The 23,960-nt window shown below is 34.7% G+C and overlaps 1 protein-coding gene across 1 annotated transcript in view; it reads left to right on the top strand.

Annotated features, from left to right (window-relative positions):
* The first annotated feature begins 74 nt into the window (after window positions 1-74).
* Window positions 75-23,960, top strand: part of LOC106881995 (exosome RNA helicase MTR4) — a 32,665-nt gene continuing 8,779 nt past the window's right edge. Inside the window, exons 1-19 of the mRNA XM_052969421.1 lie at window positions 75-532; window positions 2,997-3,095; window positions 3,905-3,974; window positions 5,539-5,714; window positions 7,737-7,911; window positions 8,878-8,968; window positions 9,102-9,226; window positions 11,437-11,535; window positions 11,636-11,744; window positions 12,607-12,738; window positions 13,956-14,035; window positions 14,792-14,902; window positions 16,185-16,286; window positions 16,967-17,092; window positions 18,920-19,070; window positions 19,808-19,980; window positions 20,478-20,549; window positions 21,705-21,824; window positions 22,070-22,195. Of these exons, the coding sequence (XP_052825381.1) occupies window positions 417-532; window positions 2,997-3,095; window positions 3,905-3,974; window positions 5,539-5,714; window positions 7,737-7,911; window positions 8,878-8,968; window positions 9,102-9,226; window positions 11,437-11,535; window positions 11,636-11,744; window positions 12,607-12,738; window positions 13,956-14,035; window positions 14,792-14,902; window positions 16,185-16,286; window positions 16,967-17,092; window positions 18,920-19,070; window positions 19,808-19,980; window positions 20,478-20,549; window positions 21,705-21,824; window positions 22,070-22,195 (2,253 nt within the window). The 5' untranslated portion in view covers window positions 75-416. The remainder of the gene's footprint in view (window positions 533-2,996; window positions 3,096-3,904; window positions 3,975-5,538; window positions 5,715-7,736; window positions 7,912-8,877; window positions 8,969-9,101; window positions 9,227-11,436; window positions 11,536-11,635; window positions 11,745-12,606; window positions 12,739-13,955; window positions 14,036-14,791; window positions 14,903-16,184; window positions 16,287-16,966; window positions 17,093-18,919; window positions 19,071-19,807; window positions 19,981-20,477; window positions 20,550-21,704; window positions 21,825-22,069; window positions 22,196-23,960) is intronic.

Genomic DNA, 23,960 nt, shown 5'->3' with positions numbered 1-23,960 from the left:
CTAGTAAGACGTTAAATTATTTCCCTTGTATTTTTATTTACTTTTTTTACGTCCCAAAACTGGAAGATTAGCCTTCTTTTCTACTCTAGGCACAAGGCCCGAAATTTTGGGGGAGGAGGATTAAGTCAATTAGATCGATCGCAGTACACAACTGGTACTTAATTTATCGAACCCGAAAAGATGAAAGGCAAAGTTGATCTCAGCAGAATTTGTACTCAGAACGTAAAGACAGACAAAATACTGCTAAGCATTTCGCCCGGCGTATTAACGTTTCTGCCAGCTCGCCGCCTTATAATAATAATAGCTACAGCCATAAAGTAACACGGTTTTTATATTAATATGAAACTAATACTTATTCTCTTTGGTTATCGCCCTTGTTCCTGTTACTTCCGGAAGCCACATCCGTAAATTGGAAGATGGCGTCCACCTTCGGAGACGATCTTTTCGATATATTTGAGTCGAAAGCCGAGAATTCTAAAGTAACTGATAAAAAAAATGAAGAAGAGAAAATATCGGTTGAGGATACACAAAGGTAAGATTCAATTTGATAATAATTATCAAGTAATATTCATGTTTATGCGTTCCCATATTGTCACGTGTTGTACACGTCCCATTTCCCCCTTGTTCAAGTATTTAAAGTGTTAAATTTGCTTTAATTCTATTTTATACAAATTTGTAAAATTTCAGTAGTTGTGTCTTATTAAAACATCCGTTTGACTTTCATATAGTCCGTTTCTAATCCATTCGAAGCGGCCGATTAAACAGTTATCTGATGAAGCGAAAATGAAAGAACAAATTTCTGTTCTCGACAACTCTGCCATTATATAATATTAAAAGGAAACATTTTTTAAGAAATAATTTTGATACAAAAATTAGCTTAAACGTAGTTTTTTATTTGAGGACTTTGAAAGGGTATTAAAGCTTTTTTTATGTCGTTTTGTAACGAAAGAATTTTAAAAATAAAAATGGCCCTGGAATTTGTCGCGTATATTTTATATTTTTAGGTACATTTCGATTGCGTTTCAGAAGCTAGAAGGCCCATTTTTTAAAAATACTAAACACAGCGCATATGGGTACCAAATAGAGATCCAAAGATTAAGAGCTTTTAAAGGATATTAGCATAGTTTTTGTGAAATATCGGTTGTTGATAGGATCATTTCCCGTACTGTTTGTTTATGATGAAATTTTATTTAAACTGTTTTTCCATTAAATGTTTCGTATTTGTTTTTGTTTTTTGTTTTGCTTCTTGAATGTTTGACAAGTTCTTTTAATTACATGCTTTAGGAATTTTTAAAAAGTAATTTTTAATACTTCTTCACAACACTTGGTAAGCATGGGTGACAAATAAATGCACAAGGCATTTTGTACATTTGCAAAGCAAGACTTCAAAGAATTGCCACTTACCAAACGGTAAAACTTCATTTCTGCGACGTCTTGTTTAGTGTCAGTATGAGAAATAAGATGAGCTTTAAACATTGCTACAAATTGCACAAATTCTTTACTTAGACTTTCTTCGACGTCTAGATATGATTTAACGAAAGTGCTACAATTGATGAAGGAATCTAAATTCATCTTTTGATAAACTTTCTGGTGTTCTGAGAGGGAAGAAAAAAGAAGATAGTCATAATGGCAAGAAAGGTTTGGTGTTTAAGATTCAACAAATTGATTTGAAATCATTGAAGTCATATTTGCGATTTCCCTTTGAGTTGTTGACTACCTTCACATTTTGTCAGATCCTTAGCCTTTTTTACTCAATGTCTGAAAAGTAGACTGCATAACTTGAATATACCCAGGCAAAAATTTGTTGAATGCACTAGTGTTGAATCAAGTCTTTGCAGAAGATTGCAAAGAAGCATTGGTTATTTGAAAATGTTATACTTGACTCCCACAACTTGTGATGGTTGTGTAAAGTACCACACACTTGAAGTGAATGGAATCTTTGGGAAAAGGAAGACTGAGAAAAACTTGGGATGGAGTGGTGAAGACTAATTTCAAGATATTACACCTCATAAAGATGATAGAAAGTTATGACATTTGGCAATGCTGAAGAAAACCTTTCCACTTGTGCAAACATGGTGAAATGCACATTAAAATTTGGATAATGGTGGAGGTTTGGACTTTTATTTAGTTTATTCTTTCTAAGTCGCCATCTGCTGCCCCTCTTGTCTTTTTAATATCTTCACTTATGTTATCGGTCTCTTCTGCTTGCTACACTTGGCCACCTGTGTATTGTTCATATGCATTTCTCCAGTCACCATTTGTACTGCTGTACTCCCATTGCCTGAGTAACAAGGGATTGCCATTCTTCAATACACCCCTCTGTTTACTTCCTGTACTACTAGCCACCCCTTCCTCTCCTTCAGATCACTCTGTCATTGGTTTCAAATTTTGACACAAAAAGCTAGCAATTTCAGGGGAGTAGATAGGTCAACCCTACCCCCACTCACACATACATGCACACAGTGCTCAACTGGTATTTATTTTATCAACTCTGAAAGGACGAAAGGCAAAGTTGACCTCAGTGGAACTTGAACTCAGAATGTGAAGACAGACCAAATGCCGCTAAGCTTTTTACCTGGTGTGCTAACTATTTTGCCAGCTTGCCACCTGAAATTACTCTGTCATTGACATCACTGTTTTACCATTGCTATCCCGACAACCTGTCACTTGCACTCTTTCTTGCCAGCAAACAATTTCTAATTAGTGACTCGTTTACTCTCTGTCATTATTCTCCCATTTCTCCTTCACCTTGCCTCAATCATACTGTTTTCCCCATTCATATTTACATGGTACATATACATCATCCTAAGACATAGCAATTTGTGAGACCATTTGAAATGGTGGCTGACACCAGCTGTAGCTTGATTAGAATTAATAACTCTATGATCACAAACACCATTATAATAAATGTCAGTGAAAAAGTTTGTAAATTCTTAAAGTAATTAAATATTTCATAAAAATGATTGCGATTATTTGCATCAATTTAACTTATTCAGGGCTGAGGATTTACTCAGGAGTATCGTTAAAAAGCGAGAGATTGACAACCCTGATGTAATTAGTTCCAAGAAATTAAAAGCTGACCATGAGGATCTTGCGTAAGTATTGAGTTTTTTAAAACAATTTTGTAAAAATATCTGTAAATTTTTTACTCAATTTCATTTCTATCTTTTAAAACTGTTTCCCAGGCTAACATGAATTGGGTAGCTTTTAAAGATTTGGATAAGCAGCAACATTTTAAATAGTTCTTGGAGATATTTAAAACAAAAGTAATGAATGTAAGGATTTGATTCACTTAACCTCATAGCTGTTGTTTATCATTAGTTCTAGGCAAAGCTGTGCAAGTTGAAGTTGGTAATATTTAGTATTTTACTGGAATCAGTGAAAATATACTGACTCCAACTAAATGTAAAATATAATGTATTAAAATTCATAACTTCACAAATACTAATTCGACTGTTTTTTTTTCTTGGCTTTATTTATTTCATCACTGAAAATAAATTAGATTTAAGGGTTTCTATGAAGAAAGCAGATCTGGTTGAAGCAATTCTGTTTTTAAGATATTAACAAATTTTGGATTTAATTTCTATTCTGTAGATACAATGTTTTAATAAATTTGTACAGGTAAACTTAATCTTTTGCAAGGTTACTATTAGAGAGAGAATATAGATAGAGGAACAGAAAAGGTGTTGAGTAGGTGTGCAAGAGATATTGTTGTAAAGTGTAGGTCTAGACAGTATAGTAGCCTTATTTTAAAATCTACATATAGTGTTTCTGTAAGAGATGCTAAGTGGGACATTATATTTTATGTTCATGTTTTCTAATTTCATTTTTCCAATTTGTGTATGATGGCAGTAATAATTACAAACTCTTAAAACTGAACTTGATTTTAATTTTCTGTTTCTAGTGCAGCTGCAGAAGTTATGCCTCGTATCCAGGTCCACAAAGTTGAGACTTTGGAGTCTTGCACACATGAGGTAATACATTTTGTAAAGTTAGATGATGTTCCATTATTATTATTTTTTGTTCGTTTTCTTTTAACAGGTCTTCAGTTCTTTAAGTTTTTTTTTATCATTTGTCTCTATTAAGCAATCCTTTGTATACTTGAGTTATTTTTAACAACATAGTCCAGTCTCTACCCTTTTTACCCAATTCATCAGTTTCTTTGAGATTATGTTCTGTGTGACACCTTGAGCAAGTATCATCTGTTGTAGCCCAAAGCCAATCAAACCTAGCAAGTGAATTTAGTAGATGGAAACCAAAAGAAGCGTGTTTATTTATTTGTTGCCCACAGGGGGCTAAACATAGAAGGGACAAACAAGGACAGACAAAAGGAATTACTGGAGTCAATTACATTGACCTCATTGCGTAACTGGTAGTTATTTAATCAACCCCAAAAGGATGAAAGGCTAAGTCAACCTTGGCGGAATTTGAACTCAGAACGTAAAGATAGACGAAATGTCGCTAATCATTTTGCCTGGTATGCTAACGTTTCTGCCAGCTCACTGCCTTATGAAAGAAGCTTGTTAATATATGTATGTGTGTCTGCATGCACATATGCTTTTGTGTACCCTTGTCTTGACATTACATGATGGTTATAAACAAGCATCACCATAATACAAGTGGTGTCTGTTTTCAGTTTTCCATTAAAAACATATCTGGGCATGGGAAATATTGCCTTGCTTGGAAATAGGTGAGGGTTGGTGACAGGAAGGACATTTGGTTGTTAAAAATCTGCCTCAACAAATTTTATCAGACCCATGCAAGCATGGAAAGTGGATGGTAAATGACAATGATGCCTTAAGTTTCTGTAGAGAAATTCTGTATTTTTCACACTCCAGTGTTGATACAGACTTTGAAGTACTAGCTATATGTGTGCATACACACAAGCAGGCATACTCTGCAATGATTTGATAATCCTTCAATTGAGGCTTTCAACCTAAAATGTTAGTTTAATTTCTCTCACAGCTCACCAACATCCGCTTCTTTTGACTTTCTTTACCATTTGGTCTATGTTGCTGCAGCCTACCTTTGGCCTTACAGTATTGGTGATTCCTTTCTAAATTGATACAATAAAACAGCTGACTAAAGTTACGGCTCAAGACATGTTTTTGTCTTTCTACATAACTTGCCACTTTATTTAATTCTTTTGATACTGCCCTGCCCAAAGCCACTCCTGCTTCTTAGATACAATCCATCTTTCTATCAATATTTCCTGTTAAATTATGTTCCAAACACCAGCTTAACAACCACAATTATTTTACTAAATACTTCATTATTTTTGAAATTAATTGCTAGAAAGATAATGTATTTCAATAAAATTATGGTAAAAAAAAGCATTAAAATACCAATTTGTTGAAATGCTCTTATTGAAAAACGCAATAGAGGATCACTTATTATAATTTAAATGCTGTTATTAATCATTTTTTTTTTTAATCACGTATCTCAGCATTTAATTTATTACAACAGTTTCTTAAATGATCATGCTTTCATAATAACATTGAGAGTGTTTTAAATTTCTCTCTCTTCCTCTCTGCACAGGTTGCTCTACCTCCTGATGAAGAATTTGTTCCTTTGAAACCTCCCCCTGAAAAACCTGCTCAGGAATTTCCTTTTATTCTTGATCCATTCCAAAAGGAAGCACTTTTATGTTTAGAAAACAACCAGTCTGTATTGGTATCTGCACACACATCAGCTGGCAAAACAGTTGTTGCTGTGTAAGTATTACAGTTTGAGATCTCCTTGATTTACAGTACTTTTTTTTTTTTGACATTCCAGATAATCTGATATTATTATTTTTACAAGTGTATAAAAAATTTTAGATTAACAAAAACCATTAATTCCTTGGGTGACTTACAACAATCATTTATTTGTGAGTTAGATGTTGAAATGTTTCATTCACAAGTATCCTTGAAATAAGTATTTGTCATCTACTAAGGTACTGTATTTACTCATGTATAAGTTGTACACCTAATTTAGTGTTAAATCTTGGTACAAAATTTTTTGCCTTTATAGGTTTAGCTTTGCTCCATGTATAATTTGCCTCCCCCACTCCCCTATGTTCTTCACTTAAATCAAGAATAAAATTTATCCCCACTTAAACGTGGACATTCTATTAGAACAAACTATACTGTAGTAGTTACCATGGGAGAAACTCCCATATTGGCTTTTTGGTACAAAATATACTCTTGCTACAATACCATAGTATAGTTTGTTCTAAAAGAACATCCACATTAAGAGGGGATAAATATTACCTCTTAGTTATTAATAGTGCCACTTAAGCACAAGTAAATACAATAATTTCAGTCAATTGTACTTACTACAAATTTGTAAACCTGTGCCAATATTGGAAATTGGTGTTTAATATGTAGCTTTTAACATGCAGTAGAAATAACCCTGCTTTAGATTCCAACTTGTAACCTTGACTGAAAAATAGAGATTTAGTGTGAGTAAATTTACTAGATAGAACAGTTGATCTGTTTTTGTTGGTTTCTGGCATTTAATCTTCACGATTGGGTGGACTGAAGTATATGAAATTAAGTGCCCTGTCCAGAAACAACAAAATATTTTAAGGTTGCGTGTGAGTTAAGAAAATGAGTAGGCAGTAGAAATATAGAGATATCGGCATTTGGTTTGGATATGCAGGGGGTTCCAAATTATTTTTCTTTTCCTATCACCATGTTTCACACTCCCCATGCACTGCCTACCTGTCTCCCCCACTTCTTGCAACACTGTTGCAACCTATTCAAATACATGGCATCTCTCATCCATCCTCTGTTTACTATATTGATCATTACTATTCTGCTGCTGTTCACCCCCATCAACCATTCTCTACATTCATCTCTCAACCCCATTTTAGAGTCGTTATTTACTCTTCCTAACTCCCCTTATTTATCCTTCACCATTTATTTTTCATTCATTATATTCAACCCCTCACCCTAACCCATCTGTCATCCTCCATACACTCTTACAGCCTCTACTTCACTCCTACTTTGAGGGTCTGCTCAAACACCTCATCATCACTATTTTTATCTCTTTAGCCCTGTCCCAATCACACCCATCTTTTCTATAATGTGAGTAGCCATGTAGCTCCTCTACTGCAAGAAACCTGTTCTGCTATGGCTTCTTATTTCATATGCTAACCCCTCATCTAGCATAAAGCTGCCTCTCTTGGGGTTCCTAGTAATGCAAGCTGTATGGCAGCCTCACTAGTGCTGGTGCCATGAAATATGCATTCAATAAACACTGTAAAATAGTTGGCATTAGGAAGGGTATCCAGCTGTAGAAACCATGCTAAAGGGCACATTGGAGTATAGTGCAGATTTTGGAAGCATTGGAGCCTGTTAAACCATCCAACCCATGTCAGCTTCGAACATTTATGTTAAATTATGATAATGATCAGTGGTATAGCAGTCGAAGGATGGCTGAGGATGAAATTATTGTAAGCCAGAAATCAGAGCATTGAGCCTCAAAGAAAAGATGTAGAATTGAGATTCATGGTGAAATGCTGTATTTGCTAGTCCATCCAACCCAAACCAGATGAAAAAAATTATTATCATTGTGTTTAACATCCATTTACCATGCTGGCATGGGTTGGATGGTTTGACGAGCTGGCAAGCTAGAAAGCTGCATCGGGTTTGACAATGGAGTAGCAGCAACAACCACCATGTTTGAGTATGCTTTGATAAATTTATTCTTGTCTTCAGTTAGAATGAGAATTTATCAATTTATATTTCCAGCTATGCCATTGCAATGTCGCTCCAAAAGAAGCAGCGTGTTATATACACATCTCCTATTAAAGCATTAAGCAACCAGAAATATCGAGAATTGTTTGAAGAGTTTCAAGATGTTGGTTTGATGACCGGAGATGTAACTATCAACCCAACTGCTAGTTGTTTAGTCATGACAACTGAAGTAAGTTTCTTTAATTTGTATTGTTTATTGCAGAAGCTCATTTACACTGAAGATTTAATTGTACAGAGAAACAATTTTGTTGTTATTTGTAGCTTAGTAACAATTGCAGTAGAGCAAGAAATTTTGTGAATTGAGTTAAAGTTTAATTTCTAGTTGAAGTCTAAATCTTTCAGAAAGTCATGAACATCATATTCCTAGGTCTTCAGAAAGTTGTTGACTAGCACTTAAGTATGAAATTGTTATGGTTATAGTACAACTGAAGCTAAGCTGTATCAGCAGCCTTGTTTTAATTATTAGTTAGTTATTTTACTTATATTGTTGTCCTTGAGAAAGGTATCATTGTTTTACTTGCTTTCTGAAATATTTCTGATGCCATTTGGACATAAGGTAAATTATCGTTAAAATAGCATCTTGAAGTTCAGTTTTATCTTTTATACCTCTAGGTCAATGAACCAGAGAGATATTGAAGACACTTTAATTGTTGGCATGTCATAAAATTTTTACTGCCTTGCAAATTATTTTTTATCATATTAGGATCTCTTGTTGTTTATTTTGGGTTAAATGTAATGATTCAAGTCAGATAGATATAACTTATAAAACAATCAAATTAACCCTTTTGATACTAACCTACTTGAGACCATTTCTGGTTTTGTGATTCAAAACCTGCCTTTTTTTTTTACATATTCATATCAAAATTAAAACCTTCCATTACGATGATAATTTTTATGTAAGAAGCTTATTTTTCAAGCATTTTCATTAGAAATTTTGAATATTTACATTTGAAACATGGCAATGAAATAGATAGGTTTTCTTATCCGTTGGCTTATTCTCTGCATCTTCAAATGCTTTGACACTCCTTACCAATACATCTATATATCAGCTCTTTATTTTTCTTTGTTAATTATAAACAATTACATTTTAATACTGACAAACATTATAGTAATTACAATAACTTTCTCTCCACAGATTTTGAGAAGTATGTTATATCGAGGATCAGAGATCATGAGAGAAGTTGCTTGGGTGATATTTGATGAGATTCATTATATGAGAGATAAAGGTGTGTTACTTTTATTATTGCTCTTTTACCTTTGACTCAATGATTTTGTTGGTTAGCTTGCCTGTAATCCTGTTGCAGCTCTCTCTCAGTAATATTTTCTTCTGTCATTTAAATTCCTTTTGTTTCTATTCAGAACGAGGTGTTGTTTGGGAAGAAACCATTATCCTCCTTCCTGATAATGTACACTATGTATTTCTATCAGCCACTATCCCTAATGCACGACAATTTGCTGAGTGGATATGTCATCTTCATAACCAGGTAAGTGAAGAATTCTGGAAATATTTGAGATTGTATGTTCTCATGTTTATAGACCAATTGTGTAAGTGTACTTATAATTATCATTATCATTTAATGTCCATGTTCCATGCTGTCATGGGTTGGACAAGCTGGCAGAATCGGATGGGTCCAGAGTCTGCATTATGCTCTGATGTCTGCACCAGCATAATTTCTACAGTTGAATCCCTTTCCTAACACCAACTACTTTACTGTGTCTACTGGATGCTTTTTTTTTTTTTTGTCACATAAACACTAGTGAGGTCACTATGCAGCCTGCAAGACTAACATCCCCTTTGACTGTGTGAAGATTAGTAGAAAGGGAGGCAGCTTTATGCTATGAGATGAAGGGTTAAAGTGAAAGAGAAGGGGCCAGAAGAGAACAAGTTTCTTGCTGTAGGGGAGTTACATAGCTATAGAAGAAGGGGTGGGGGTGGGCAGTGGAACTGGAGTGAAAAATAATGGTGATAAGCTGTCAGGGTGGACCTCAAGATATGTGGTGAGTGAAAGTGTGGGTGGGTAGCAGTTGTGGGAGATGGTGAATATTATGAACAAATGTTGAGGGATGATAAGTAGGGGAGAGGAGTTGACTGACTGCAGAAAAGAGGGCATAGTGGTGGTGGTGGTGGTGGTGTGAGGAATAGTGTAGAGAAGATGAGGAGTGAAAGGGAGATAGGGAAATTGGTGTATGGTTGAGGAGTAGGTTGTAAGAGTGTGGGGGAGATGTAGTGAATGGAGAAGGAAGTGACTGATGGGTGGGAAGAGAAATAATTTGGTGGGTGAGGAAGGTGATCAATCTAAAATGTAGATGGAAAAGAAAGTGTTAATGAAAGATGCATAACAGTGAAATGATTTCAGATGGTAAGAGGGGTAAGTGGTATCGGTGGGGAAGAACTGAAGTATGCTTTTCTGCTCACATTTAACTACAACAGCAGACTAGTACATGGCAGTGGGAATGTCTTGAGTAGGAAAGGGATGGGGGCAGTTGTGCATTTATGAGTGGGTGCTGAAAAGTTCCTGGCTTTGGGTAAAAGGAAATACAGGAGGCTCAGTTAATTATGATTTTATTCAGCATATTCTTCTCTCAGATTTACACACTTACTACACCAGACCTTCAGTTTTTCTAAGCTCAGTGAAAGAACTCAGAAGGTTGGGCCTCCAACTAGGCCTTTCACGATACCCTTAAAGCCAGGAACTTTACAGCATCTCATTGTATACACATATGCATACATAGATACACGATCTTACAGAATCTCATGCTATGAGTCATCCTGGTGCTTTGTCATCTCTTCCATGATACTTATGGACATTTCTGTAGTGAACATTTAAACATTGCTTTATTTTTAGTTTGGGCTTGATTTTGAAGTTCGTCTTAGAAGTTGTTAATTTGATAATATTTGGTCCTGATATGGCCAATTTAAATGCTAAATTGTTAAGCGAGGTTAATGATGATGATGGTACTAATAAATACTCACTCACCTTCCTTTGTAACCTTCAGTTTTTCTGTTACAAATAAATATTTTCATCTGTAATATGAAGTTTGTATTTGTACATTATTCTTAGATATATGAGAAATATCCATACTATCTTTATCACTAGCTCTTTGGACCAACTGGTCCAGGAACATGTCATATGAATGTGAACATATAAATAGTTCAACTCCTATTGATCTTAGTTACTTGATAAATTGAAATGCTCCTGACTTAGTGCTTAAGATATTTAGTTCACAATCATTAAGCTATGAGTTCGATTCCTGGTGGTGCATTGTGCCCTTGAACAAAAAAATACTTCATATTACTTCAGTCTACTCAGCTGGCAAAAAATGAGTTGTACCTGTATTTCAAAAGGGCCAGCCTTGTCACATTGTGTCATGCTGAATCTCCCTGAGAACTGTCTTAAGGATATGCATGTCTATGGAGTGCTCAGCCACTTGCATGTTAATTTCACATGTAGGCTGTTCCGTTAATCGAGCTAAATGGAACACTCGTCATAACCAACAGAGAGAGCCAGGCCACTCGATAAATTAATCTGTCAGAAATCAATCATATTAAGCACCACTTCCACAGTAAAATTTTGTAAGAGATAGCAGAACCAAAATTAACAAATAACTAACATTTGAAACCTTTTTTTAGCTCCATATGGAAAATGATGTCCCAAAACTTTCTATATTTGTATTTTTGTATTTTTTTTTACAGCCATGTCATGTTGTTTACACTGATTATCGACCAACACCATTGCAACATTACATCTTTCCTGCAGGTGGTGATGGCATTCATTTAGTGGTAGATGAGAATGTAAGTATGCCCCTGTTATAATGGTATTTTAAAGCTTAAAACAAACACACACACATAATGGTTTAACTGAATATTCTGTTTCCTTATATAATTATGCCAGGGAGAATTTAGAGAAGAGAATTTTGCAACTGCCATGCAAGTTTTACAAGAAGCTGGAGGAAACGCTCGAGGAGATATGGGACTTCGTGGAAGGAAAGGCAGTGTCAGAGGTTAGTTAAATCTCTATATGGGTATGTGTGTATATATATAATAGTTACTGGCATAGCTGTGTGGTTAAGAAGTTTCAGGTTCAGTCCTACTGCACAGCACCTTGCATAATTATCTCCAACGGAAGCTAACTGGCCAAACCAAAGCCTTGTGAATGGGTTTGGTAGATGGAAACTGAAATAAGCCCATCATGTATGTGTGTGTTCATTCTTTGGTTGTAAGCAACACCTTCACCTATGAATGCATATCTGAGCTTCTCGAGAAGTTGTGCAATAATTGTAAACAAAAAACGCTTATTTCAGTGTTATTTCGTTTTGGTATTCCATGTAAACATGTGTAAGGTACTCTTTGATTGACTGAGAGATTATTATATCACTTGGAAATAGGCGGGGGGATAGCAACAAAAAGGAAATCAGGTCAGAGAAAACTGCCCCATCATGGAAAAGTAGGCATTAAAATGATGATGATGATTTTATATATATATAATTCCAATTTAATTTGTTTAAAGTTATTATTTAATAACAATATTAGTAGGTGTTGAGCAACTTATTAAAAACATTTCCTTCTCATAAATGTTTTCCATTTGAATATATTAGTCCTTTCATAACCATATTTTTAATGAATTTGTTTAAATTAATCAAAAGGAATTAAATAAAATAGCTAAGGTTGTCATTATTAAGATAGTATTTGAAACATATAACTTGAAAAAGTTTTTTCATAAAATTATGGTGGAAAGTTTTAGCTTAAATGTGCCTACTTTGAGAGGTTTTGTCATAGAAGTGGAGGTAGTCTCGGGTGGGTTGGTATCAGAAGGGTTAAAAACAAATCAAAACCTACAGTTTCTTTTTTTTGTTGAAACCTCAGATAATTCCAACTGCTACAAAATTGTGAAGATGATTATGGAAAGAAACTTTGCTCCTGTAATTGTGTTTAGTTTTAGCAAGAAGGATTGTGAAGCTTACGCTCTCCAACTGACCAAACTGGATTTTAACTCTGGTAAATACCACATTGGTTTTCTTTTCATAATGGTGTGATATGTTATGATACTAGTGAGCTAAAGTTGTGACTAAATTTTGATTTTCAGTATAAGCTATTTTAACTTTTTCCATGTTCATGAATGTGTTTGGAGTAGGTAGGTAATGCTACAACTTCCAAATCTTCATTAGCTGTCAACCATAGATAATAATACCAATAAGCATGTTATTCTGTACAAATAATTATTAATGTGAGCTCTTGTAAGATAAAATTGAAAATCGGTCCAAAATTTTGTGAAGATCTCCAGTGAGTGAAAATAGTTTAGGTACTGGATTTCTGATAATAAAGGAAAGACAAAAACAAAAAATATTTAAGTTGCTGCTATGGGTATTGTTATATTCTCTTGCAAGCAGTTAAGATTATGGCGGTTTCCTCAACATTCTGTTGTGAAACATTTGCCTCAGCAGATCAAATAAAATCAGTGGCAGGGAAATATTTTCATTTAAATTTTCTTTATTTAAAATGATTTGCACTTGCCTAATTCAAAGCCATAGTCATCAGCTAAATGAACTGTGGGTATTTTGAGAAACATTTTGTTGGCAAAGCAAATGCAAAAAAGCTGTTTGTATTACACTATAGGACCATGAGTTCATATCATTTCATGTATGAACTTTAAAGATTTGAGTTCTTTATGAGCCCCTATAATAGTGGAACTGTTAAAAATTAATCAGTTGCTCTATAAAAACAAAATCTTCCAATATCTTAACTAAATAAAGTGAAGCAGTTAAAAATGAATTAGTTCATGCTCACAAATACGTATGTTAAAAAAGAAAATAGTAAATAGGGAAATAACATTTATCTCTTTCTGGAATATACAAAGCATAGGAAGTACTTATTTCAGTTCACTTGGATTTTGAGACTATGTAACAGCTTTTATTTGTAATGTTATGTGCTTCACTAGGTTTCTGTCTGGTGGATGATTTGTCCTTCAATCAGTTAATAACTTTGGAACTATAACTAAATAATCTCTTTGTTATGCGGCATAAGACAAATAGGGAGGTTCATTAACCTTTTAAATTCTATTAAGAAAAGAGTGGTGAAGTAATTTCAATAAACAGCAGTGATCATGTTTAAAGAGACATTATTTGCTTAGCTCTATTCAATAATATAAAGTATTATTGAGTGTTACAGTTTAGTTATCTGTTATTGATTTTGAAATCCTTTTTATTCAATTGAAGCTGAGGAAAAAAATTTAGTTGTGGAAGTGTTCAATAATGCCATTGACAGTTTGTCGGACAGTGACAAGAAATTGCCACAGGTCAGTATTGTTTTATTTTGTTTTAATTGACACAGTTGTGATGATAAAGAGTAATTTCATAAATAATCATTTTTGGATTTTCAAGTAATACCCTGTAGGATGTAGTCTATATACATCTAATCCAGTGCTTAACACATGAAAAAATGAAAAGCAATATAGAGCCAGGTGAGATCTGAACTCGGAACTCAAAGTATGGTGACTTCCAATTCTGATGTCCATTTCTCATTGATATAATATGTAATCTTTTTTAATCCTAACTGTCACCATAACTTGCTTCTCCTCCACTCCTGGAACCCTGAGAAATCTCAAAGAAACAAGCAGTGAGTGATTAATTACTTGGATGTCACAAATATTATATAGAATGCAGCTGCTCCTAATCATTGCTGTAGCATAAAGATATCTTAGTTTTGACCAGTCAGTCACAGCAAATCACAGATAATCAAAGCCAATATCTCTACAAGTTAGAGTCTGTTGTTTGCTACCAGTATGATGCATTCACAACTTAATTCTTGAATGTGAAGTTTCATCATGCACTGCCCATAAAAAAAACATCTTAAGAAGAGGATGCCAGACTAAAAGTATGCCAGTTTGGCTAATAAGCTGAAAACGTTTTGAAATGATTTTTGTTCTAAAATAAATGTTATTAAATTTAGGAAGTTTTAATATTTACTGTGTATTTTGACATCAAACAACAGTTTTATCATAGGATCAAATGATATTTTTTGCTAACTTTTTCTTATGGCTTAATATTTTCAGGTTGAAAATGTACTTCCTTTACTTAAAAAGGGAATTGGAATCCATCATGGTGGTTTACTTCCTCTTTTGAAGGAGACCATTGAGATACTTTTTGCTGAAGGTCTCATCAAGGTTTGTATTTAAAGCTTAATTTATATAATTTTTCTAATCAAAATACCGATATGTGTAACATTTACACATCAGTATTTTAGTACTGCTTCTAACACAGATCAGTAAATGTTGTTCATCAATTTCTATATTGGAACAAATATTTTGCGGCTTAGCTCACACTGTCTGGAGGTGTTGTCCCTGAGGAGACCAAGTTAGGTTGAAACTCTGTATCTTGTGATATGCCAGCAATCTGAGCAAACCCTACTTCTTTTTTTTAACAGATCTCTTTAAAAAGTTTCTCTGAGACAAAATATTACAGCTGGTGCTGTTCTACATTTGCATATACTTTGTAAATGTTTTATACACAGGTATTTTGGCCTAATACTGTTTCATGTGTGTTTGTTAAATTAATTTTTATAATATTGCTTACCTTTTTACCTTTTAAAACATTTAAAACTTAGCTAAAAGCTCAATCACCAATGAAACATGTAAACATGTTAATTGTTCAGACTTGTTATCTTCGTTATTTGGGAGCTCCAACCCAGTAATTTTTTTATTATTTTCATCAACATTTTAACACCCATTGTTTTTCATGCTTGCATGGGTCAAACGGAATTTATTGAGGCATATTTTTTCTACAGCCAGATACCCTTTTTGTCATCAACCCTCCCTTGTTTTGAAGCAAGGTAATGGTCCCCTATTCTATTGAACAATGAACATCCTAGTCATTATTATGAGTCTATGTAACATGTTAAGAAGCTTGGACGTGCTTTCATGGTTGATTGAAGCATATAACACTGCCTGTATTCAAAAGGCTGTTGTTTCATTTACTGTTAATGAATTCAAGTAATGGAAAAAGATGTGAGTTATGATGATGATTTAGGGGCACAACCAGTAGTTTTCAGTAATCATTAATCCCAGTACTGAAAGGATGAAAGGCAAATCAAACTTCAGTGGGATTTGAAATTAGAATTTAAGGAACCAGAAGTACCAATCCACTCCTTCAATAATAATCATAATAACAATACTTTCTGATTTAGGCCCAAGGCTGACAATTCCTGAGGAAAGAAGGTTAATTACATTGGCCTCACTATTTGACTGGTGCTTTATTTTATTAACTTCAGACTGATGAAAAACATAGTTGACCTCATCAGGATTTGAATTAAATTATAAATTCTATAGTTAAATACTGAAACAATTGGGTCATTTCTGTGAGCATAGTTGGATGTTTTATTTAGTACAAGAAATAGTCCAGTATTAATGATAGATAATTTTTCTCCATTTTTTTTTCTCTTCCTTTTAGGCTCTGTTTGCTACAGAAACATTTGCCATGGGTCTTAATATGCCTGCCAGGACAGTTTTATTCACCTCTGCTCGTAAGTTTGATGGTAAAGATTTTAGATGGGTAAGTTTTTTTTTTTCTTTCTGTTCTTTTGTAAATAAAAAACATCTACTTATATGTAGGCTTGAACCAAAACCTCATGCAGTTTTGCAACATAGCTGGTAGTATCTAAATAATCAAATAACAGCAGAAACAAAGCAAGAAATATTTGTGAAATAGTAGTATAGTAGGATAGATCTGAGAAAACTGCATCTACTTCACGCGAAACAACAAAGATGTCTGGAAGGCTGATGTAAACCTACTAAACTTATACCATCTTACAAAAATATAATGCATAATAGATACTGACAATAAGGACTTGGTTGGTTAAACCTTTTGTTACTATATTTCTGTTTATATACTCTGCCTTTGTTTTGGTTTAGAGTTTTTGTCATTATTAAGCTGGTGTTTGAAGCATAGATCAACATGAATATTTAAGGTTTTAATTTAGATTACTATAAAACAAAGTTTCTATCATTGAACCAGAAGTGTTCTCAAGTAGATTGGTATCAAAAGGGTTAAAGCAATCTGTTGTATAAGCTCTTGTTTCAGTAAGTTGCATACAAGTATCTAGTTTTGAAAACCATTCTGGTTCATGTTAGGCTGGGAAATGGGTTTTTCTTTTTCTTTTTTCTTACAAGCTCCATATATTTACATAATTGTTTTATTTTTTTAAATTTTTCTATTAATTTTTGTAAATTTAGATAACATCTGGTGAATATATTCAAATGAGTGGTCGTGCTGGACGTCGTGGAATTGATGACCGTGGTATTGTCATCTTGATGGTTGATGAGAAAATGAGTCCTATGGCTGCTAAAAATATTGTTCAAGTGAGAAATATAAAATATAATTTTAATGTCATTTATTGTTATTGGCTGCTACTGTTTGTTTACCTCTGGACATATTCAGTTTCCTGCTCTTTTCTCTAGAATAAAATATTTCATTAAGTTATTAATAATGACCTTTCATAAGAGTGTATGTCCATTAAATCTAAAATTTCAGTTGGAAATAGAAAATACATGGCTGTTTTTTTATATTTGTCTGCCTGTCTGTCCATTTGTGTGTATATAAATATTCTTTTTGGATGACTATATGATTATGAAGTTTGCTTCATAACCATGTAATTTTGTGTTCAGCCCCATTGTTCTATTACTAAAGTGCCAGCCCAATCAATTTCGTGAAAGTGGGATTGGTAGATGCAGTGTACAGAAACTTGTTTTATGCATGCACTTTTTATGTGTCCACTGGGTACACAGTATAGAATTTCTACCAACACTTTCATATTGAGCAGAGCCATCTCCCTGAAGGGATCAGTGATTTTTCTGTTTTCCTACTTACTAGGACTTAGGTTTTTGTTAAATTAACTCTCAGGTCCTTTGATTCCACACCTTGCTTTCACACCAGAAATTTCCTCTCTAGTTCTGGTAGTGATTCAGCAATAAGAACGAGGTCATCAGCTGAGAGGAGCTCCCAAGGGCAATCTGCTTTAAATTCCTCTGTTATGGCCTAGAAGACTATGATGAATAAGAGGGGGCTGAGAACCATTCCTTGGTGAACTCCTACCATATAATCATCACTTTTCCATGCTTGCATGGGTGAGACAAAATTCGCCAAGGCAGATTTTTCTATGGCCAGATGTCTTTCCTGTGATTAACCTTCACTTGTTCCTTCCCAAGCATGGTAATAATTCCCCCTTGACCAGACACATTTGCACAGAAGATTGGAAACAAACAACACTGCTTGGATGATGATTGCATTTCTTTACAACTATCGTGCATTGTCAGTATAAAGAAGCATACACTCATACATATATGTGTTGGGATTCTTGACAGTTTCCATCTACTAAGTTCACTAAAGCCTGGGGCTATAGTAGAAGACACTCTGTACAGTGGCACTGAACCTAAAGTCAACTTGAGTTGCAAAGTGAGCTTCTTAAGCACGTAGCCATATCTGCACCTAAGTTATATATATGTAATTTTGAATAAATTTTGTGCTGCAAAACTGTTTTCGTATTAGAATAGAGTTTGTAAGTTACTTTGAAGTGTTAGACATAATCATTGAGTGCTATTACTTGAGGAAAGCATGAATGTCAAAAATTCCTATTTTCTATGTTTCATGTCTATGCAACGTTTTATTTTCAAAGTCTCAGTTTTTAAATGGAGGTACTGATTTCTCATCACCCTCATTTTTTATCTCTCTTTCCAACTATTCCCACTCCTCATTATATAATGCTGGGTAGCCATGTATCTACTCTTCAGCAAGACACCTGTTCTTGTCTTGCTACCATACTAGAGCCTTTCAACACCTGGCATGAAGCCACTTCATTCAATACTGCACCCCCACTCAGTCAAGGGACCTGTTCCCTTTTCTTTGTTTTGCAAGTTACTTGGTAACCTTACTAGTGTCAGTGCTATGAAAGAAAGCACCCCATACATTTTGTGAAGTGGTTAGGATTGGCATGCAGCTGTAGAAACCGTGCAAAGCAGCATTTGGAGCTTGACACAGTCTTCTGGGTTGTTGGATCCAGTCAAAACCTTCAACCCATGCCAGCATGGAAGGATCTATGTTAATGAAAGGTGATGATGATGTGTGTACTTTGTTTTTCCTTTTGTAATAATTTTATAAGTTATGGAAAATATTGAAACCTTTTTGTTTAGGGAGAAGCTGATCCCTTGAATAGTGCCTTTCATCTAACGTACAACATGGTCCTGAATTTGTTGAGAGTCGAAGAAATTAATCCTGAATATATGTTGGAACGATCCTTCTACCAGTTCCAAAACTATGCCACCATACCACAACTTCTTGAAAGTATGTATTCATAATTTTGTTACACTTGATTTGGAAAAAGAATTCTATCTCACCAAATTATACCATTAAGCCTTTAGCATTCAGATTATTCTGCCAAATGTAATGGTTATCTATTTACATTGTTTTGAATTAAATATTCATATCTAACAGCTTTGAGATTTCGATCATGTGATTATACATTTTTAGAATGACATTGTAGGATAGGTGTGAGAGATATCTGGCTGATTTGAATGTAAAACAGGTTGAATATTTGGGCTGGATATGACCAGTTTAAATGTTAAAAGGTTAATACTTTTAATTATCTCATGGCTTGACTATTCAAAGAGGAATTAGAAAATCCTAATATATGATTGTGTGGGTAAAAGGTTTGCTTTGTAATCATGTGACTGCTAAATCAATCCCACTTTGTGGCCCTCTAGCCTATCATAGGTTCATTGTTGATCAATGCCTTGTTAGTTGAATTCAGTAGACAGATGTGTAGAAGCATGTGTGAACGTGTGTATGAAAGTGTGTGTTTATGTATATATGTATATGAAAGAGATGCAGGTATGGGTGTATGGTTCAGAAGTTCACTTCTTAACCAAGTGGTTTGGGTTCAGCCCCATTCTACAGCACCTTTAGATGCAGGCCAACAGAGATGGCTACAGCTTGCAAGCTGAAGCAGGTAAAATAGTATATCAATATTTAAATGTTTTGTTTCATTCCCATGTTATATATTTCTTTTGTTTACCATGTAGATATTCGGAAACGAGAAAAAGATCACACTAACCTGAAAATTCCAAATGAAGAGCAGATAGCAACTTACTATAAGATTAGGCAGCAGCTTGATGCCCTTGCTGTTGAGTTCCAAGGATATATCACAAAACCACAAAACATATTGCAGTTTTTACAGCCAGGCCGTTTGATTAAAGTAAGTACCTTCAGGAGTTTGTGATGTATATTTAGTTGATATTTAACCCTTTAGTGTTCAAATTACTTTGTCAAATTTAATGCTTATTTATTTACATTGTTTTGAATTAATTGTGCATTATCTCATAGTCTCATGATTTTAACTGCTGGTGTCATGCAACTGGCTTGTAAAAACACCCGTTATACTCTTGGAGTGGTTGGCATAATGAAGGGCATCCAGCCATTGAAACCATGCCAAATCAAATTGGAACCTGGTGCAGCTTACCAGTTTCTGTGAAACCATCTAACCCATGCTAGTATGGAAAGCACATGCTAAATGATGATGAGGAATTGTTTTATTCTTAGAATGATATTGTAGAGTAGGTGTGAGAGTCTGGATGTGGCCAGTTTGAACATAAAACAAGTAGAATGTTTGGGTCAGAAATGGCTACTTTAAATGCTAAGTGGCTAAATGTTGAAATGATATTTTTTATTAACTTATCAGCCTCTCTTTTCCAGGTAAAGAATACTGATGATGATTTTGGTTGGGGAGTTGTTGTCAATGTCCAGAAAAAGGCTGATCAAAGCAAGGTAAACTTAGCTACAAAATTTTTAAAATAAAAAAAAAATAGATAAAATAGAACAAGTTAAATGAAAACAATAGATTTGAATGGTTTGTTCGAACTTGTTACCCATCTTGGAGAGAGTCTACTCAGTGAAATTTTAAATCCAGAAAGCATTGCAAAGCATATAGATTCAGTTAAGTGGAAAATATCTCGAGTATGTTTTATTTTCACTAAATTAGTGTCTGAACTATATTCCAAGGTGACTTGGGTAACTTTAACCCAAAGGCCTCTTATTGCAATCTCTGCTGTTATGTTGTAGCTAATTTCATGAAAAAAAAGTGGTACATCTAGTCAAATTAACAGTTCCTCATGAAGATAACATGGATGCTGCTGGGGCTCGAAAGATTGACTGTTATGAAAACCTCCAAGATGCAGGCTGGAAAGCAGAGCATTTTTTAATTGAAGTTGGATGTAGGAGATTCATTGTTATCGTTAGGCCTTACTCATCGTAAAGCAAATACCACCATGAATGATATCCAGACTACAGTGGAAAAGGCAAACCACTGGATTTGGTTAAAAAGAGACGATGAGCGATGGATAGAAGAATATTGAGTGAAACCTGATAACCAGTTGATTTAGTGAGTGGGGTCTAGTGTGCGATGATGCCATCGAGAAACAGCACACATTCTCTCCCGATACCCCATAAACTTGCTAGCATCCAGTTTGCAGAGCTTTGAACTGGTAGCACTTGTATCAGCAAGTTGTTTGCAAAAAAAAATATATATATTCCAAGGTAACACGAGGGACTTTAACCCAAAAGGCCTCTTCTCATTGCAATCTCCACTGTTATGTTGTAGCTAATTTCATGATTTCTTGAGATTTACTAAATGCATCAGCATTCTCTCTTTATCAAACATTGGAAACATCGGTAGTATTTGGTGGTGGTGGTGGGGGAGTTTTAGGAAGCCCACTATGCTATTCGAAGCAATATTGGTAATTAAAACAGCCGACATCCATATACTGTTACACCATAGTCAGTAGTAAATTATAACAATTCTTCAACGACAAAATATCAACTTATTAAAGTGTTAAGTTTTTTTTTATACAAACAATTTTTTTCTAATTTGAATTCCTCTGTGTTAACCTGCATTCAAAATCTCTGTCGTCGTCATATTTTCAGTTGGAATCAGATGTTCAGTACGTTTGTGAAGTCCTTCTCCATTTAAGTCCAGAATCTGCTCATACTCATAGCAGCTTATCCATTAAACCATGTCCTCCTGGACAGAAAGGAGAGATGCAGGTATTGCTTGTTTTAATATCTTTCATATTGGTTCTCTCTCTCTTTCTCTCATATATATATAGGAAAATAAAAAATAATAATAAGGCAGAATGCTAAAACTGAAAGCATATTTTAATATAGATGTGTATAAGGAGGATTAAAAGGATTTCTAACCGGCTTTCATTGCATATTTATTTATTTATTTATCTATCTATTTGTCATTTCTAAATGTTGTTACTATATTTTATTTTGTCTTTTCTTTCTAGGTTGTACCTATTCTCATTCATTTGATATCTTCAATAAGTTCCGTACGCTTATATGTTCCTAAAGACTTGCGGTCACTGGACAGCAGGCAGAGCATCCTAAAATCAGTTCAGGTACTCCACATTTCATGACTCCTCCTATTTGATGATTTTACCATTGATCTCTTTCATTAAGCTACCAGAGTTTATCTTTTACCTATTTTGGTTATTAGACTGTGGCCATACTGAGGCACTGCCTTGAAGGGGTTTTGTCAAACAAATTGATGCTAGTACCTTTTTATTTTTTTTAGTCTTGTACTTATCTTATTTGTCCCTTTTGCCAAACTGTTAAGTTACAAGGATGTAAACAAACCAACACTGGTGGTCTAGCAATGGTGCGGGACAAAGACACACACACACGTAAAATAATTAACAGTGACAAGCAGTACTAATACCAAAAAGTAAATATTTATCTCTTACTTAAACTGGATGTTGTATCAGAACACAGAATATTGCATTATTTACCATGAGAGAACTTCTTATATGGACTTGTGGGGCATAAAATCACTCGTGTTTATATTGCTGACAGATGATAAAGCTGCTGTACCTAGCCATGGATGCCTATTATTGATAAGGTCAAGAGGGGCTGAAATCATGGGATTTGGCAGTTCCGGTGGACAATTATCACCTGCTACCAATATAAACACAGTTACATTTTTGCACCACAAGTCTATATAAGAGGTTCTCTCATCTATCATTTAATGTCTGTTGTCCATGCTGGCATGGGTTGGATGGTTTGATCAGTGCTGGGGAGCTGCACCAGACTCTTGTCTGATTTGGCAAGGTTTGGCTGGATGCCCTTCCTAATGCCAACCATTTTACAGAGTGTGCTGGGTACTTTTACGCAGCACAACACAGGCGCTTTTATGTGGCACCACCACAAGTGCTTTACACCACCAGAAGGATCAGTCTTAACACTTCTGTTGCGGAGTACTTGTCTTCTTGGTAAATAACACAGTATTCTGTGTTGTAACACAACATCCACTTTTATGTGTGGATAAATATTACCTTATATAATGTATATTTATATAAACATGATGGGCTTTCAGTTTCTGTCTACCAGATCCACTCACAAGGCTTTGGTCAGTCTGGGTCCATAGTAGAAGATGCTTTTCAAGGTGCCACACAGTAGGACTGAACATAGAACCATGTGATTGGGTAACAAACTTCTTAACACACAGCCATGTTCATATTCACATCCAAATATCACCATAAAGTGACAGGTGAATGAGACATTCTCTCTAATTATGGTACCACAAATTGCACCCCAGTACACTCTGTAAAAAGATAGGCAAACTGAGCAGAGAACACATAGGGTTCTGAGGTTCCATTATTTAACTTCTTTAATGTTTGGTGCCAAAAATACACCCAGTACCCTCTGTAAAGTGGGAAGAGTATCCAACCACATAAACTAAGCCAAATGACACATATGAGCATCAGAGTTGAGAAGCAGGAGATGATTCAGATCATGGTGACTAGTTCAATCCTTGCCAGCCTTGCAAGATTAGAAGCTAATGTAATCCCTAAAATTGAGGAAGAACAGAAGAGAGGGTAGGCAATGGTTTTAGGGTTCTAGACAGCAGGATGGCGCAGGGTAAGATGAGAGGAACAGATTTACAGTTGTGATGGGTGGTAGTAGAGAGAATAACAGAATGATATAGTAGGCATTAATTGGGGTGGAGGAGTATGACCAAGAAAGGGAAGAGGTTAATGCTGATTGGGTGGGTGGATTCTTAAAAGTTAATGTAACAATTACTAGCAATGTACTGAGGTCAGTTCAGTACAATTTATACTAAGTTAAACACACTATCATGTATACAGACACGTTTCAGTAATAATGTGATTTTATGTTGTA

Source organism: Octopus bimaculoides, chromosome 7 (assembly GCF_001194135.2).
Source record: "Octopus bimaculoides isolate UCB-OBI-ISO-001 chromosome 7, ASM119413v2, whole genome shotgun sequence".
In the NCBI taxonomy this organism is placed as follows: Eukaryota; Metazoa; Mollusca; class Cephalopoda; order Octopoda; family Octopodidae; genus Octopus; species Octopus bimaculoides.
The sequence above is the reverse complement of the archived record's forward strand: the minus strand, read 5'-3'. Positions and strand labels throughout refer to the sequence as shown.